This window comes from Silurus meridionalis, chromosome 29 (assembly GCF_014805685.1).
Source record: "Silurus meridionalis isolate SWU-2019-XX chromosome 29, ASM1480568v1, whole genome shotgun sequence".
In the NCBI taxonomy this organism is placed as follows: Eukaryota; Metazoa; Chordata; class Actinopteri; order Siluriformes; family Siluridae; genus Silurus; species Silurus meridionalis.
The window spans coordinates 2,000,641-2,018,140 of NC_060912.1; the positions used below are offsets into that span (position 1 = coordinate 2,000,641).

The 17,500-nt window shown below is 36.4% G+C and overlaps 1 protein-coding gene across 8 annotated transcripts in view; it reads left to right on the forward strand.

The window, feature by feature from the left end:
- Window positions 1–17,500, forward strand: part of adgrb2 (adhesion G protein-coupled receptor B2) — a 333,861-nt gene that overhangs the window by 175,898 nt on the left and 140,463 nt on the right. For 6 of the 8 annotated variants that reach the window (XM_046843925.1, XM_046843929.1, XM_046843931.1 and 3 more), the window contains exons 5-9: window positions 3,574–3,738; window positions 5,679–5,843; window positions 8,609–8,710; window positions 12,886–12,992; window positions 17,305–17,499. In XM_046843925.1, coding sequence (XP_046699881.1) covers window positions 3,574–3,738; window positions 5,679–5,843; window positions 8,609–8,710; window positions 12,886–12,992; window positions 17,305–17,499 — 734 coding nt within the window. The remainder of the gene's footprint in view (window positions 1–3,573; window positions 3,739–5,678; window positions 5,844–8,608; window positions 8,711–12,885; window positions 12,993–17,304; window position 17,500) is intronic. The other 2 variants (XM_046843932.1, XM_046843933.1) reach the window with 1 other exon arrangement.

Consider the following 17,500-nt stretch of genomic DNA (forward strand, 5'->3'; position numbering starts at 1 on the left):
ATAAATGAAATAAATAAACACTGAGGCGAGTAGAGATGGCAAGGCCATTATTTTCCATCTCGTGCTCCATCTTCCATGTGCCTGCAATTGGCAAAGCAAATATGTTTCGAACACACGCCATTAATCACACTGGAATCAGCTTAAACCCCAGATTTCTGGAACCCCACCCCCCAGCTCATGCATCACGGCGAGACGATAGTCATTTGCACAAAGTATGGATGGAGTCAGGTTTGAGTCAGAGGGCTTCTCTGGAGGGACGCGAGTCATGGAAACATAATCATCATTTTCATTGTCAATTTATTCTTTATGCTTGAGGGATTATCGTGATGAAAAATAAAATAATTATCTGTCAAGGTCTGATCTTAAAGGAATCGGGATCACTCAGAAAGAGGTTTAGCAGCACAGTGTTGATTTTAATGTCCGTGAATCTCAGAACGCTGTCTAGACGATGATCTTTTCAGAGGAGGGGGGATAACAAGAGACGGGGGGAAAAAAAGCATATAACAAACTGGTGTCCACAAACTTTTGTAAAATCATATATATATGTATAAGGATGTATATTAATGGCAGGGAGGGTAGTGTGTGTGTGTGTGTGTGTGTGTGTGTGTGTGTGTGTGTGTGTGTGTGTGTGTTCTCCTTTCTTTACATACACGTAGCTTATACACGATAGAGCAAAAGTATTGGAACGCCTGACCAGAAGATCAGTGAGTGACTTTTTGAACATCCCATTCCAAATTAATTCCTATTTATTGTTATAACAACCTCCACTCTTCTGGGAAGATGTTCCACTAGATTTCGCAGTGTACCACATGGTGTTAGTAAAGTCAGGTACTGATGTAGGTGAGGGAAAAGTCCTGGAGTGCAGCCAGTGTTCACTTTTATCCCAAAGGAGTTCAATAGGGCAGGAGATCTTCCAATCCAATTCATGTAAAGCAGATTTACATAAAGCTGACTTTGTAATCAAGGGCATTATGATGCTGGAACAGGTTTGGATCTCAGAATTCTAGTAGAGGAAATATTTCCTTCTACAACATCCAGAGACGTTCTATACAATTGTGTGCCTCCAGGTTTGTGGTAACATTTTGTGGAAAAAGCACATACAGCTGGAAAAGTCAAGCGTTCCAATACTTTAGCTTCTATAGCATAAGATAAACAGAGGTTGTTATGAGGTTGTTCTATGGACCTACCAGAACATTCCATGGTATCCATAACAAAACAACACAACAAAAAAAAAAAAAAAAATATATATATATATATATATATATATATATATATATATATATATATATATATATACAAGAAATGAAACATTTCACAATACCGAACATGTTATTTGAAAATAATCGACTTTAGTGTGGTTAAAAAAAAAAAAAATCCCTTTGCTCCACTCAATCTCACATCACCCACTCAATCATTGATTATTTTCACATCACCGCATGCTGTGTCATGTTTTATTCCTGAGGTAATTCCAGCAGAGGTGTCATAATGACTCGAATTCTTTACACGGTGCAATTCAAAAGTGCATTTACTCTTTAAAAACTTGAAGATGAACAAGTTCATACATCTATATGACTTTATATCTAGAGGATCAGTTAAGCATATGGTTTAAAAGATAAGACTCCAAAATTTTGCTAAGATTTGCTAACAGTGTTATTGCTAATCCAAATGAACAGTAGCTAGCATACTAATCAATGTGGCATATGGTTTAAAAGAGCCAAGACTTGCTAACAGTGTTATTGCTAATCTCTGAGCAAGCATTATAATAAATAGAATGAATGCTAACAGCTAGCTATATACTATACACCTTATTATTTACTTATAATAAGGTGAAAAATGTTTTTATTCCCCGGTATTGTGTTTTATGTTGCATCGCGCAATTCACTGTTGATTCCACACAAAAATTGGTGTTAAGTGATGATACGAAGCTCGTTATACTCATAATTCAGACAAACAAAAAAAGCATTTTGTACACACAAATTATCCTTCAACCCCCTACCATACCCCAGCACCACATCCCTGCCAGCACCACCCAAACAACCCCTTCACCAGACAATGAGAACCAGTGAACACTCATAATATCAGTGGGAAGGAAGACTCTCATTCACGCTTGTATTAACTGATATCGGAAATCTCTATTCGGTGTAATTGCCTGCAGATATGAATCTGCCTTACCGATTTATTTTTTAAGTACTTTAATGTTGTTAAATTTACTCTTATCGGACATTTTTTCTTCTGATAACCAACAACAACGCACCACACTGCAGGGGATGAGCACAAGGATGGATTAAAGCGTCCTCCATCCTAACTGTACATGTATTTATCTTACTATTACATCCGTACTACCTCATCATAGCGGTTTATGTGCGAAGAGCCGTATATCAAGACCTGAGAATTAAAAGGTTTTCACTGATGATTCAGTGATTTGGAGGTATGGAGGTTATGTGTGTGAATTATGCAGATGCTTTAGGTGATTGTTTATGGCGCAGGTTTATAGAACTGAGTAAATCTCGACTATAATAGATGAAAAAACTAACGCTTTCAAAGATTTGAACTGGGATTTATTTAAAAACATTTATTCATTTAAAAATGCATATAATATAAATAAATTTTTATTTATTCTAACTTAGCAAATGTTTGTTTGTGATGATGATTTAAATAAAAAAAATTTATTTGTTTAATTAGTTACAAACTGATTTAATGATAGTGGTAGTAATAGTAATAATTAAAATTTATTTGTAATGAATAAGAATTTGCATAATTATAAAAATAATAATAATAATGGTAAAGTAAGAACGTATTTAGTTATGATCATGATTTTAATTTTAATTTTATTTAATTTTAATAATGATAATTATTTCCTTTTGTTCGTTTTATTATTATTCTTTTTTTTTTTTAAGAATTTTTTTTTAATTATTAATATAATTATTTGAAATGAAGAATAAAAAGAAGCGATAGTAAAAAAAAATTTAATTAAATTAAATAAAAAATATACCCAGTAAGACTTCATAAGACAAACGCACAGCGGTGTAAAAATCCAGACCCAAACAGAGAATAGACAATTTAGGAAATAAATAAAAGAAATAAAAGAAATAAAGGGAGAAAGGTAATTAAAAGGTAATGTTCGCGTGAGCGAGTGTATCACGAACGCTATATCCTGAAATGCTTTATTCCTTTTACCAGAAAAATTTGTCTGAAATTTACAGTTATATATAATATAATAAAATTTTGTTTATAAAATCATTTAAAAAACTGGAGATTCCTTCCGAAAGATGCTAATTCGACATCTGGACATGGAAAACGTCTTATACAGATGTTTATCCATTTTTAAATGCATTTACGGTATGGAAAGAACCTTTAAGTTGAGTCTCTGGGAAAAAGTCGTTACCATAGAAACGATAATGTTAACATGAATGTTCATATAGCTGTAGTTATTAATTCATCAAAACCAACATAAACCAGGTAATGTGGTATAGAATATTAGTTTAATGCCACGTGATTTTTATGTGTTATTTGTATCAGTTTGCGCTTACAGTTTCCTCCACCTTTTTTTTGTCTTTCTCCATCACTCTCAAGTGGAAGGTCAGTGGTTGGATTGGGCTTCATGGTCTGGTTGTTCAGTATCATGCGGAAGTGGAACTCAGCAGAGGCAGCGACGCTGCAGCGTGTCCGTACACGGCTGGGCCGAGTGTAAAGGGCCGCACTCGGAAACCAGGGATTGCACTAACCGGCCTTGCGATGGTACGTTTTAGGGAATTTATTTCTATGAATAGCGAAAGACTGGAACGTCTCTGTGTTTTCCCAAGAACTCTCTTGTTTTTCCATACGTTTTCATTGTATTTATTAGCTTTATATGAAACAAACCTCAATAAAAATGAAGCAAAGTCATTTATTAAAAAGAACTACATAAAGATTTGGGTCACATAGGTTGTAATGGGAGATTTTCATTCCAAATGTGGACATCTGACCATAAGATATGTCCTTTTTTAAACATCAATATTGCACTTTTGGTCCACATTTGTTTTTATAAAAACCTTCATTCTTCTGGGAAGTTAGAATACCAGATTTTTTAGTGTGTTTGTGGAGATTTGTGGAGATTCATTCAGCCAGTTATTAAAGTCAGGTCCTGATGTAATCCTGGGGAATGTTAAAAATTCATCACAAAAGTGTTCAATAAAGAACAAAAAGTAAAGTAAAGGTGCATTTACATTATAGCAAAGTGACAGGGCTTACTCAAGGGCCCAAAATTAGCATCTTGGCTACACCGGGGATTGGACACACAACCTTCTGATCAGTAACCCAGAGTCTCAACCATCGATCTACCACTTCCCCAATAGGGTTAAGGTCTGAACTCTATAGGAGGCCACTCAAGATTTTCAGTCCAACCCTTGTAAAGCATATCTTCATGGAGCTGGACCAGGTGCTTTGTTATGTTGGAACAGGATGGGTTTCCTAATTTAAAAAAATGTATGCTACCACTTTCAGAGACGTCCCTCAGGCTTTGTAATAACAGTTCGGAAAAGAACCACGTATGGCGTGAAAATTCAGGTGTTCGCTTGTTTTGTCTTACAGGTGATTGTTTTGTCTGGTTTGACTGCCTGTTTGGTCCAATTGTGTTATTTCTGTTTATCGCTAATCCTTTTGCCGGATTTAATAAAATCACATCTGCCCGTTATGAGGAAATATAATTCCTAAAAGCAGGGCTGAAGCACCTTTTCCTGATTTCCATCAGGCACTTACACATCCAGCGTATGATTTGACATATTTTAGTACACACAGTATTAGAGCAGTGGAGTTTTCCAATTCCCGGCCGTGTCCCTGTATCCCATTTTACTGAAAGTAGGCAGAGATATTTTGGTGACTCGGCAGAAGTCAACAAGAAACGCTGCTAAAAATACATGTCGCGTAACGAGAAGGGAAGAGGATGCGAGGGCGGATACATTTTAATGCGGTGCAAGCGGATAAACTAGAAAAAAAAAAAAACATGGCTAGACGCAAAAGAAACAAGACACGGGATAGAGTGCATGTTGTAACAAGCATGAAAGGTGTCATGATGTGCTAAGGCTAATGTGCTAATGAGCTGGGAATAGGAATTCGAGTGTGATATCCAAAAAACACACTCTAAGTATTGGGACAATTGACTGTTCCAGCCATGTGTGGTTCTTTACCAAATGTTTTCCACAATGTTGGAGGCACACAACTGTATAGAATGCCTACATTTTCCATTTACTTGAACTTGGAGTTTCAAACCTATGCACAAAGTGAGCTCCATTAAGTTTAAGCTTTACATGGGTTGGAATGCAACATCTGCTCTAGAGCTAAAAACCCTATTAAACAAATTTGCTTTACTTCAACTTTACCTACATCAGATCTAAACTTAAGAACTTGAGGCTGAATGACCACAAATCTCTGCAAGTGCACTCCAAACTCTAGTAGAACATCTTCCCAGGAGAGTGGCATTTATTATAACAGGATGTTCCACATTTAGTCATCAATTTTCCATCCATTTGGACTAAACAAGCATTATTGTGGCTCAAAACATTATCATTGAAATGTATTTTCGGCAACTGGAAAAAACGACAAATGATGGACCTCCTCTGCAAGACCTTGTCTCGTCATTTTGTGCAGAACGACAAGCATTAAAAGCGTCACAATATACAATCTGTTTCATCTTCTTCCAGGAGGTGGAAACTGGGGTTCGTGGAACCAGTGGAGCCTGTGCTCGAAGACGTGCGATTCGGGCTGGCAGCGTCGCTTTCGGATGTGCGAAGGCACAGGAATCCAGAATTACCCCTGCGACGGTTCAGGGGAGGAAGTGCGCTCCTGCAACGACAAGAAGTGCCCAGGTGCGTGTGCATGTGCGAGTGGATTAGGGATGATAAGATTCACCGATTCGCGTCGACATAAAAGTAAACGTGATGAATTGACTTAAAAAAGAGTGCGAGTTGACATCCGTATCGCGATGCATCAGTTAAAAACAATTATTTATATAGAATTATTAGTCGACGTGTCGTAGTTTTGTTCTTTAAAAAGTGCTGAATCGACATCGGAAATCAGTCTGCATTTCACCATTCCTTTTCTCCCTCCTTTTGCTCCTTTCTCTCTAGGTGTGTTTCGCATCCATCTTTTTTTCACTTTTCTTTTCCCACTCTCCATCCTTTATTTTTGTTGTCGCATGTCCTCCATTCTGTCTGGTTTTCTTTTCCTTCCTGCTCAAATATTTGTGCACCTTTAGGTCCCTCTGTCTCTCTTTTTTCCATATGACAGAGCCTTCTGTTTCCTCCTCTGCTTGTTTTTCCCCTCCGTTCCCTCTCCCTCCTTCAGCGGAGGCACGTCGTCCCGTGCGATTTGTCAGCGCAGCACAGCAAACAGCAGATTTTAATAAGCGGCTCTTTGACTGTAGCTTTGGGAGACTATAGATTAAATAAATGTCAGGCGTCGCTGCGGTAGCCGTATCAAGACTTTTTTTTTTTTTTATAGCTGCGCCACTGCCTTAAAGACAAAGATTTGTCCAAGAACTTTGTGAGAAATACGAGTAGAAAAGTTTGAACGTTCCTAAAAAACTCAGCCTCCTTTTTTTAACCACGTTTTCATTTTTTTTTCTTTATTCTAATGGTGGATGAAAGAAATCGGTCTGATGTGACGGCTGGAAGGTAATTCAATTGCCTTTAATGGATCGTCTACAATAACGCAGTGTCCTTCAGAATTTTGGTTGAGAAAAAAAAAGTCCATGAAACGAATAGCACATGAAGTCTAGCTTAAATACACAGTTCTTTTTGGAAGAATTCTGGGTATATCATTATATTATGGTTCTTTCACAGAGCGGTACAAAGACAATATCTTTTCTATCTCCTTATCTGGATTTTTTGCTTTTTGCTCAGTGTTTATGGTTTATTTTTCGATCATAAAAATCCCTCAATACCAAATTGGATCAATGGAAGTATCTCATTGGTGGGCTTTTTGGAAGAAATATCCATCCGGAGCTATTTGCACCAAGGATAAATAATATGATACACATTGGTGTTGTCCTGCAATGAGTGTCCAAAGATTAAATGTATGTAGGGGACATCTTGGGGACTTCAATTTCCTGTCTTTTGGAAACAGTGCTTCATATGAAATGCTTCAATGCATTAAGCAAAATGATTTACATCTGAGCAGTGGCAGCTTGGTGGTGCTGGGATTCAAACTTAGAACTGTCTGAACCAGAGTCCAACACTTTAACCACTGAGCTACAAACTCCCATGTACAGATGGGTTGTTTAGGAGTCCCACAAACTCCCTAAAACCATCGCATAATAAGAACGAGTATTTCACATATTTTACATTTTGAGAAAGAAATAGATTTTAAACTGAATTATTTCATCATTTGTTTTTCATCATGTGTTAAAAACACATAATAAACACAACCTTCACTGAGCCTTTTTTTTTTTTTTTTTTTTTAAAGAAGCGTTTTATAATGAATATATAATGGAAATGATGTTTTTGAGAATTATGAAAATAATATTTTGGTGTCCTATTATTATTATTATTATTATTATTATTATTATTATTATTATTATTATTATTATTATTATTATTTTGTAGGTAATGGATTAATGATATAATATGAGGTGCTTTATTAGAGGAATATCGTAAATCATTACAATAAATAAAAAGAAAAAAAAAATTTTATTCCAAAAAATTTAAAAAAGTACATTGATTTAGCAATATTATATAATATTTTACTCATTTATGGCAAAGTACATTATACAGCTCCTCTCGAACGTGTTGAAACGCTAATCGATTATGGTTTCTGAAAGATACAAATATATATATATAAATGTGCGCAGTTTATTTTTATTGAAAAATCCTCCTTGGCATGAAGATCTGTTTTACACATTTTAAAAAAACTTTGCTGTGACACTTGAAAACCTCACAGGTGTTTTTCACTAGTTGAAGTTTTCTTTCTTGTGATTCAGTTCATCCCAGAGCAGTTCAATAGGATTTAGGTGTGGTGACTGGGCAGGTCGTTCCATGATAGATTTCACTCCAGCCGAATGTTGCTTCCAATGAGCCAGTATGGAATGGGAGACATGTTTAATACTTTCACGTTCCGGAATAAGTCTCCCACCTTCCCTGCTCTGAAACAGCCCCCAGCTTCCACCTCCATGTTTGACTGTAGGGTTTAGGCAGTCTGCTAACATCTTCTCTCCTGGTCTCCATCATACACAAGGTTTTTTCATTGAGTCAAGTCAAGTTTATTTCTTTAGCGCTTTTCACAACAAACATTGTCTCAAAGCAGCTTAGCAGTTAAGGTGAATGATGTGATTGTGGCAGGGAAAAACTCCCTTAGATGTTATGAGGAAGAAACCTTGAGAGGAACCAGACTAATAACGGAAACTCATCCTCATTTAGGTGATTTAGATCTAAAAAATGTAAAATTTTGACAAATGTTCTTTCCAGTCATTCACTGTCTTCTTCATTCTTGTGTATGTTTGTATACATTTTGGTCATAAGGATCATACACGTGTCTCAAAAAAACCATAAAAGATTCCAAGCCTATCACAAGCACGGTATGTTTTATTCATATTGTCATATAATCTGATTTAATGTGTATTTGTGTGTGTTTATAGCACCTCATGAGATATGCAAGGATGAGTACCAAGACTTAATGACATGGAAGAGAGCTTCAGCTGGAGAGACGGTCTACAACAAATGTCCATCAAATGCCACTGGTGAGTTTTTGCCTCAGACATCAGGAGAACAACTTTCTCCCAGACCTTCCTAATACATTTACCTTCATCCCTAGTGAACTACATTGTTCTTATTGGGATTGGAATTATTTAAAACTCAATAAAATGGTTTTGCGAGTGGGTGGAGTTAAATTTTCAGCGTGAGGGGCTTGTGTGAGGGGTAACGATTCTCTAGTAAATGCATTATCTTGGTTAGGGTCCTGGTGGTAACAAAAATATGTGGCTTGATTGGTCAAGACCCTAGACCTATGGGTCAAACTTTTTGGAGAAATTGGTGAGATGGATAAACAAGAGTGAATGGGATTGGTCAAACATTCTGTCGCAATGGGATCAACAGTTGTCCACAGGGTTTTCAGCAAAATATGTGCTGCACTGGTTTCATCTGTTCGGAAAGTTTAGAAGGAATTGGTCAAGCTTTTATCTAGGATAGGAGCAACTGGTCAAGATTCTTATTAGGGATAAGAAAGACTGTTAAAACTTTCAGTAGTAGTGAAAAGGACTTTTTCAAGCTTTCTGGGAGAAAATGAGGAACTGGTCAAGCTTTCACTGGGGGTGGGAGGGATTTGTCAAGCGTTCTGCCCTAATGGGAGGGACTGGTCAAGCTTGCAGTGGAGTGGGAAGGATTGGTCAAACTCTCTGTAAGGACAGGAGGGATTAATCAGACTTGCAGAGATGATGGCGGGAACTAGTAAGAACTTGGTGTGGATGAAAGGTATTGATCACACTTGCAGAAATGATTAGGAAATGATTATATTTTAGAGGGGTGGGAGGGATTGGTCAAGATAGGAGGGTTGGGTCAAACTTTCAGTGGTGATTTGTGGTAGTTGTGAATCTTTTAGAGGATGGACATAACAGGTCAAGCTTTCAGGGAGGGTCAGAGGGATTGGTCAAACCTTCAGTGGTGAGGAAATGGATTGCTTATACTTTCTATGATTGTGGGATACACTGGTCAAGCTTTCAGTGAGGATGAGAGGTATTAATCAAGGATTTGGTCAAACTTTTTGTATGGGTTAGGTGGTTTGGTCACACTGTCTTGAAGGGTAGAAGGAAGTGGTCAAAATCTTACTGAGATCTTGAAGAATTGGGTAAACTTTGAATTATTGCTGGAGGGATTGATTAAGGTTGGGCAGGGATCGGTCAAGCTTTCGCTGATACTTGATGGGATTTGGACAAGCTTTCACTGATAGTTGAAGGGATCGGTGAAGCTTTTACTGATAGTTGAACGGATTGGTCAAGCTTTCAGTGATTGTTGGAGGGATTGGTCAAAGTTGGGCGCAATTGGTCAAGCTTTCAGTGATTGTTTGAGTGTTTAGTAAAGTTTTCAGTAAATGTTGGATGGATTGGTCAAGGTTGGGAAGGGTTCGGTCAAGCTTTCAGTGATTGTTAAAAACATTGTTCTAGATTTCACTGATAGCAAAGAGATTGGTCTCGCTTTCAGTGAAGATGGGAAGGATTAGTCATGAAGAGAAATATTTTCAGGAATTAATTTTTCATTTGGGTTGGAGGGTCAAGTGGCCACGCCGAGTCAGGTTGACGTTAGCTGGAAGTCTACCTTTTTAAAATCTCCGATTAACATCATCAAGTCTCAAGAAACATTATTTATGAAGCTGACTAATTAACATTCCACTAATTTGCTATTTCACTTGAATTGACTTTAGATGTTATTCATAGCATCAGACTATGATTCTATGTTATTCCCTGCATCAGCACTGTTTATAGTATTTTTTATTGGTCAAACATACAATATAAATAATAAAAGTCACACGGAATCAATGCCTGGGTGTTCTGAAAGATTCTTTTGTTATCAGTTTAAGCTCCACTATAAAACTCCATCAGTGTTGCAATTATTCATTTTCAAAACCTCACCGCAGGCAATCACCCCTTCACTACTGCCAAAATAAGTTGATTTGAGTGCAATTAATTTTGGAGTTTGTTAAGGATTAGGAGCTCAGTGTGTGTGTGTGTGTGTGTGTGTGTGTGTGTGTGTGTGTGTGTGTGTGTGTGTGTGTGTGTGTGTGAGGCACACAGCATATCAAATAAGTAAGAGTAACCATTTATGACAGAATATACAGTCTAAAAAAGATTTAGACTGAGTTTAAACAGTGTGGAGCAAATGCCTGGGTTTTCATAGCTTTATTTTCAAATCATTTTTATTTCAATTTTATTTTATTTTTATTTTTTTGTAACGGCATGCTAGTGTGTAATTTAAAATTGATGTGAATCTGTTTTCATTTTTTAGTTGTGATTTAATTTTTATTTTTTTAATTTGATTTCATTTTGTTTCTTTTGTTAATTTAATTTACGTTTATTAATTGAATTTCATCTTGAATTTCACTGAATCTTTTAATTAAATTGTAATTTTTTATTACAAATCCAATTAAAGGTTATTTATTTGCTTTCATTTTTTTTAATTAAATGTTTTATTTATTTATTTATTTATTTGCATTTTTTATATTTTAGACAGATCTATGCCTAATTTCTACTCAATTTGAATTTTGTTATGCATTAATTCTTGTATTTTATGTCATTTAATTTGATTCAATTCTTTTAATTAAAATTAAAATGTTTAGAAAATTTGAATTTTAATTACATTTAATATATTTTTTTATAATATTTTTTTAATCCATCAATAAATTAATATTTATTTTTATATTCTTTTTTTATTACATTAATTTAACATATTGTTTTATTTTTTTATTTTTAATAAATCACATTTTTGTCCATTTAATTTAATTTCATTAGGTTTCTGCTGAATTTTTGTATTTGCGACACAATTTTTTAATTGCTAATTTAAAAAAAAAAAATCATTTATTTTAATTTTTTTATATATTTATATTTTTTTGCACATTTACATTGAAACAACAGAGATAAAGACACCCTGAACAATTTGCACATTCATCTTCTGAAGGAAAATCTGATAACGACTTCCATGATATTGTTTTTCTACAAAAGTCTGAGCTGATTTATTTCCTTTCTGTTTCTTTCATCAATCTTTGCTCCTATCGCACTTTTATCAGTTGTACTCATGGTAGCAATGATCTTATGTGACGTCAGTGTGACAGGCAACCTCTACGTTCTTTCAGGAATGCAGCAAATGTGTAACACCATCAAACAACTTCACAACTAGCATTAAAAGAACACGACTATAAGAGCTGTATGTCCTTTTTGAACGTCTCATTCCATATTTAGTCTACATTTGATCTTATAAGAACCTCCACTCTTCTGGGAAGATGTTCCAGTAGAGTGTGTTTGTGCATTGCCATGCTGGAACGGGTTTGATTCTCATAGCTTTATTAAGCTGAATTATGAAAGGCCATTGGGGTCAAAATGCCTCATACACAATTTGGAAGTATTTGGACACCACTGAGTACCAGAAACTTGGAGGTTAACAATTTCATAGGATGTCTTAATAGAACCAATCTTGTTTCATGCCATAAAGCCAGCTCAGTGAAGATATTCTTTACACGGGTTGGACTGGAAGATCTTAAGTGGCCTCCTATTGAGCTCCGACCTCAATTTTATTAGGATGGCCTGAAACACTGAGTGCACCCAAGGTCTCCTCATGTCACCTATATCAGTACCTGAGTTTTCTCAGGTTGAATTCTCACAAATCTGCACAAGCACACTTTAAAATCTAGTGAAACATCTTCCCAGAATAATGGAGGAAAATGGGGACTAAATGTGGAATGCAATTGAAAACAGCAGATAGCGTATGCAAATAAAATCTGGTGAAATGTTGCCAGTGATGTTCAAGCGCTAAACACTGGGGTAAGTAATGGTCAACTCAGGAAATCAAACAATCTTCTAGAATGAGATAGAAAAAAACATCTGTTTTGTTTTGTTTTTACTTGATGTCTCCCTGTGGATCGGTGTGTGAACGGAGCATTGAGTTTTGCCCAGGACGCTAAATATCAGTCTCAGTGTCGGGTTGATGGGCGAGCGCACAGTCAAGGCCCATTGCACAAGAGCAGCATGATGCAAGTTTGAGTAAATGTGGTTTAGCAGCATGGTTTTCTCGCTGATGTTTACCACAGGCACTTTTCCGACCAGTTTGAATTCCACCCTGTTTATTATTCGGCATGTTGTTGTTGTTTTTTTTCCTCCAATCTTGTGTATGAAGAAAAATTCACGTCTTCTTTCTCTTTTTTTCCCCGCAGGATCTGCTAGTCGTCGATGTTTGCTGGACGCAAATGGAGTTGCTTACTGGGGTCCTCCGAGCTTCGCCCGATGCATCTCACTTGAATATAGATATTTACATTTATCTGTAAGTGATAGCTCATATTTGTACAATTTCTCTGTTTTTGCTGCATCTTTTTATTTATCAATCAGAAATGTTAAATACCAGGGACCCCAAGGACACCTTTTGAAAGAATTTCGTTTATTAATCCACTTAATACCACCACTATCACGTCGCGATTATAGAAACCATCCATACAATACAAAAACGCAATATAACAACACATGGTATTATAGAGAGAAAAGCATTTCACAATTTCACATTTAAAACCATTTTACTAAAGCAGGAAACCCATTAAAGACTCCAAAACTCTACACTACAACCGCAACTGTGCACCTACAACATCTGGAGCAGTTCAGAATCAATATTTGGAAATAACATGACAAAAACATTAAAAATCTAAATAAAACACAACCTACTCACCAGAGATGCAGACTCATAATGTGCAGCGCCCCTCAGAGGCTGTAATCCAGTGGTACCGCTCGTATTCACTGGTCTGGAAGTGGAGAACAAACCCTTCTCCAGGCTGAGACACGCTAGCTAGCTTCGGGGTTGGCCGACCTCCTCACCATGTCTAGCTTTTCTTCAAAATGGATTTTTAAATATGTCTGAGACCAAATCAATTTCTCTTCCTCCGTAGGCGTAAAAAAAAGTCGAACTCTGATGTATTAATGTGTGCAGAGCGCTACAGATGTGTTTTGCCAGTCGAACTTGGCTGTAACAGTTTCCCTCTGACCAACCAATCAGAGAACGGAAAAATGCTGACGCTCCTCTGGGCCAGCTAGCTGCCCTGTGAGGCGAATATGAAATCTGATTGGTTAAAGAAACAGACCTGTTGGTAATATTCTCAATGGTTAAAAGGCCAGCAGTACTGACTTTGAAGGCTCTGGGCAGATTAGATTGACATGGCAGCATAGAGGCTGAAATCTGATTGGACAAAAAAATCGAACATCCACATACACGTACTGGAAACAATACAGCGAAGAGAAACGCTACGGAATGAAGAGAATAAACTATTGGGAATAAATTAATACAATTTCATGGAACAAATTTCAGAATTTAGGTTGTAAATGTAGGTCAGTGTTTCTTATAGTGTTAAGGCCAGCAGAGAAGGCTTTGCTGCCAGAATGTAGAGAGCGAGTTGACTTGCAACGATGGTGCAACTCCACGTTTTTGAGTTTCTTTCTGCGTGATGTCTTTTAAGTCTATATCCGTCTTTTCATTCGTCTCTCACGTGTCCCTTTCTTCTCAGCTGTCTTTGATTGACCTTGTAATTGACCTTGTCAGATTCTTTGTTACTCTCTTCCATGCATTTCTACTTTTTTTTTTTTCTCGCTTGGTTTTCTCGTTCTTGCCTCGCGTATTTTTATTTTTTTTGCTAATCGCCCGACCGTAGCCTATTCTACATTTATTTTTAAAATTTGTTTAAATTTGCCCGCATTTTTATAATTAACGTTCTTATTCAACACTCGCACTCGTCTCGGCTGCCATGCGTTCTCTGATTACATGCAACCCAGGGATACTATTGGTCTGATTTTTTGACCTTTTTTGATACATACAAATTTGTGGATTAAAATGAATCTGAAACGCTAAAAAAATAAACAAATAAACAAATAAAAAAAACATGCAACAGAGTTACATGCAAGAGCTTTTTTTTAATTAAGCAGTTAGTTAGTTAGTTTTGTTATTTATTTATTCATTTTTTATTTATTTATTTGTTCTAAAACAGAAATGAATGCGTTTATCATCTATTTAATAAAAAAAAAAAAAACTAATAATAAAATTAATTTAAAAGCTAGAGCTGAAAATGTGAAATATTTCAAATACGGCTCATTCAGAGTTTTATTTGCCTATAATAAAATAAACGAGGGGCTTCATCCACATCCTGGTTTTGCTCCGTGAAGCTCGTATGGAGCACTAGGTGTCTTTCAAAAGCAGAAAGAACGTGACAGGAAATGGGAGTTCTACACGTGTTCTCCTCTTTCAATGTTATACCATGTACAAAACCTTTATATTTATGGCATACGGGAGATCTTGTGATCTAGAGTGATTTACAAAAGAGCAGTTGAGGGTTAAGGGCCTTGCTCAAGGGCCCATCAGTGGCGGATTGGTGATGCTGGGATTTGAACATGTAAACTTTCGATTCACAGGCCAATGCCTTAACGTAAGTGTGTCCAATCTTTTCCACAAAGGGCCGGTGTGGGTGCAGGTTTTCATTCCAATCAATCAAGTCCACACCAAATTGACATGATTTTCATTTTCAATGAGGTGTTGCCTTGATTGGTTGGAATGGAAACCTGCACCACCATTGTGGAAAAGATTGGACACCCCTGATTTAACCCCCGAGCTACAACCTCCCTCCTTCACACATTCCATCTTGCCCCACCCTGCCCCATGTTCTACTACTTTGTTTGTGATCTCTGAATTTGCTGCTTTAGTTTGTCCCATATTATTTATCATTAGTACAAAAAATTCCAGAGTGGACATTCAAACAACAAATCAGCCTCATCATCAGCAAATGCACTGATGATGCCACTTTCTCCAAGAACATCATCTCTCTCCAACCAGGAACCAGGACAAGGCGGCTCTAAGAGACTTCGTGTTTCACAATTGCGGATCAGAAAACAAACCAAAGCAATACTGACTGAGCAGAAGCGTGTCGTTGCAGTCTAAAAACACCAAACCCAATCGGACCATTCATTTTCCTTGTTTTTTGTCATTTGTTTTCTTTTCTCCATAACGAGAGCACGAGAAGCGATCGATCGATTCGCCGCTTGATATTTCTCGTTTCCAACTGTCGAACTCTGACCTTTTTCCTCCGTACTAATTGCGCATTTATGTATTTATGCTTTGTGTTTTTTATTTATTTATAATATATATTTCATTCTTTTTATTAAACCTCGCCCTGAATGGGGTCAGCGTTTTTTTTCTTTTACTCCGAGGCCATGATTAAATCAGCCTGATTACACTGTTAACCTGTTCACTAACCCTTCATTATAATCACACAATGTTCGCCCCAGGCCTGATTGCTATTGTCTTGGAACGGCGTCAGTCAATCGATGAGTTTGCTTTTCCGACCATAAACAGGACATTCGGAGAGCTCGGGCTGTAACGCGCCATGATTGCGATGGGGTTTTAACCTGTAGCGGCTGCCGATTCTCCAGGACTTGTACGTGCTTTGCTCTAAATGAGGATCAATGAGGTCTATTTGCTCGCAAAGCATCAATCTGGGTTTTGTTCCCCATGGGAGTGTGTTTGAATACAGTTTAGTGATTAGCATTGAGCGCTGACATTAGCAGAATCGTTCTGTTATTGGTGTTGAAGTGGGATGTTGGAACTCCAATGGTTAATATGTTGGACTTTGGATAAAAAGGTCATGAGTTTAAATTCCAGGACCACCAAGCTTCCACTTCAGCAAGACTCTCAAATGATCATGTGCACAAATAAGTTTATTGTAAGTTGCCTTGAATAAATGCTGTAAATATACAAAATGTACAGCATTCACCGGTGTGCAGCCTGAAATGTTGCAAGATGTTTCTTTATTAATATTTCATTATTAATATATTGTGATAAACGAGGTCAGGCTTTTTTTAATGGCATCATACTCCATTAAACACTTTATGATGATGGTGATAATGAGGATAATGAGGATGATTTTTATCATCTCATTTTTTTTTTTTGATACAATTATATTATCTAATTAGTATTATTTTATTTGTATTCATTTTTATTATAATTTTTTTTTTCACTTTTTGAGGCCTTTTTTTTAGCCTTGTCTACATGATGTATTAATTATAATGAGCACATATAAGAAATAACATTTATACATAAAATATTATTTTTGTAATATATATAAATGAAAAAATAAATAAAATTATATATATATATATATATATATATATATATATATATATATATATATATATATATATACAATATATTCTTAATTTAAAGCTATCAATAGAAACGTTTGAATTATTTGTGTGTGAAAGAAAGAAAGAAAATTAAAGGAAAAATAAAGAAAGAAAATAAAAGGATAAAAGAAAGGAAGAAAGAAAGAAAGAAAGAAAGAAATAAAGAAAGAAAGAAAGAAAGAAAGAAAGAAAGAAAGAAAGAAAGAAAGAAAGACATCCCACATTTAGTTCCTATGTCCTGTTGGAATCACCTCCACTCTTCTGGGAAGATGTTCCACTAGAGTTTGAAGTGTGAGTCTAAAGAGAGAAGGTGTTCAGTAGGGTTGAGGTCGGAGCTCTATATAATAAACCATGATATGTTTAGTATAAAAAAAAAAAAAATAACTGAAAGTGAACAAACGCGTGATTCTCATCCTCTTCCTCAGTTACGAGAGCATCTTGCGAAGGGTCAGAGGACCCTGGCAGGGGAGGGCATGTCTCAGATCGTGAGGAGTCTCCTGGAGTTAATGTCCCGCCACAGCTATTACAGCGGTGACCTCTTATTCTCCGTGGAGATTCTCCGAAATGTGACGGACACCTTCAAGCGAGCAACCTACATCCCAGCTCCCGACGACGTGCAGG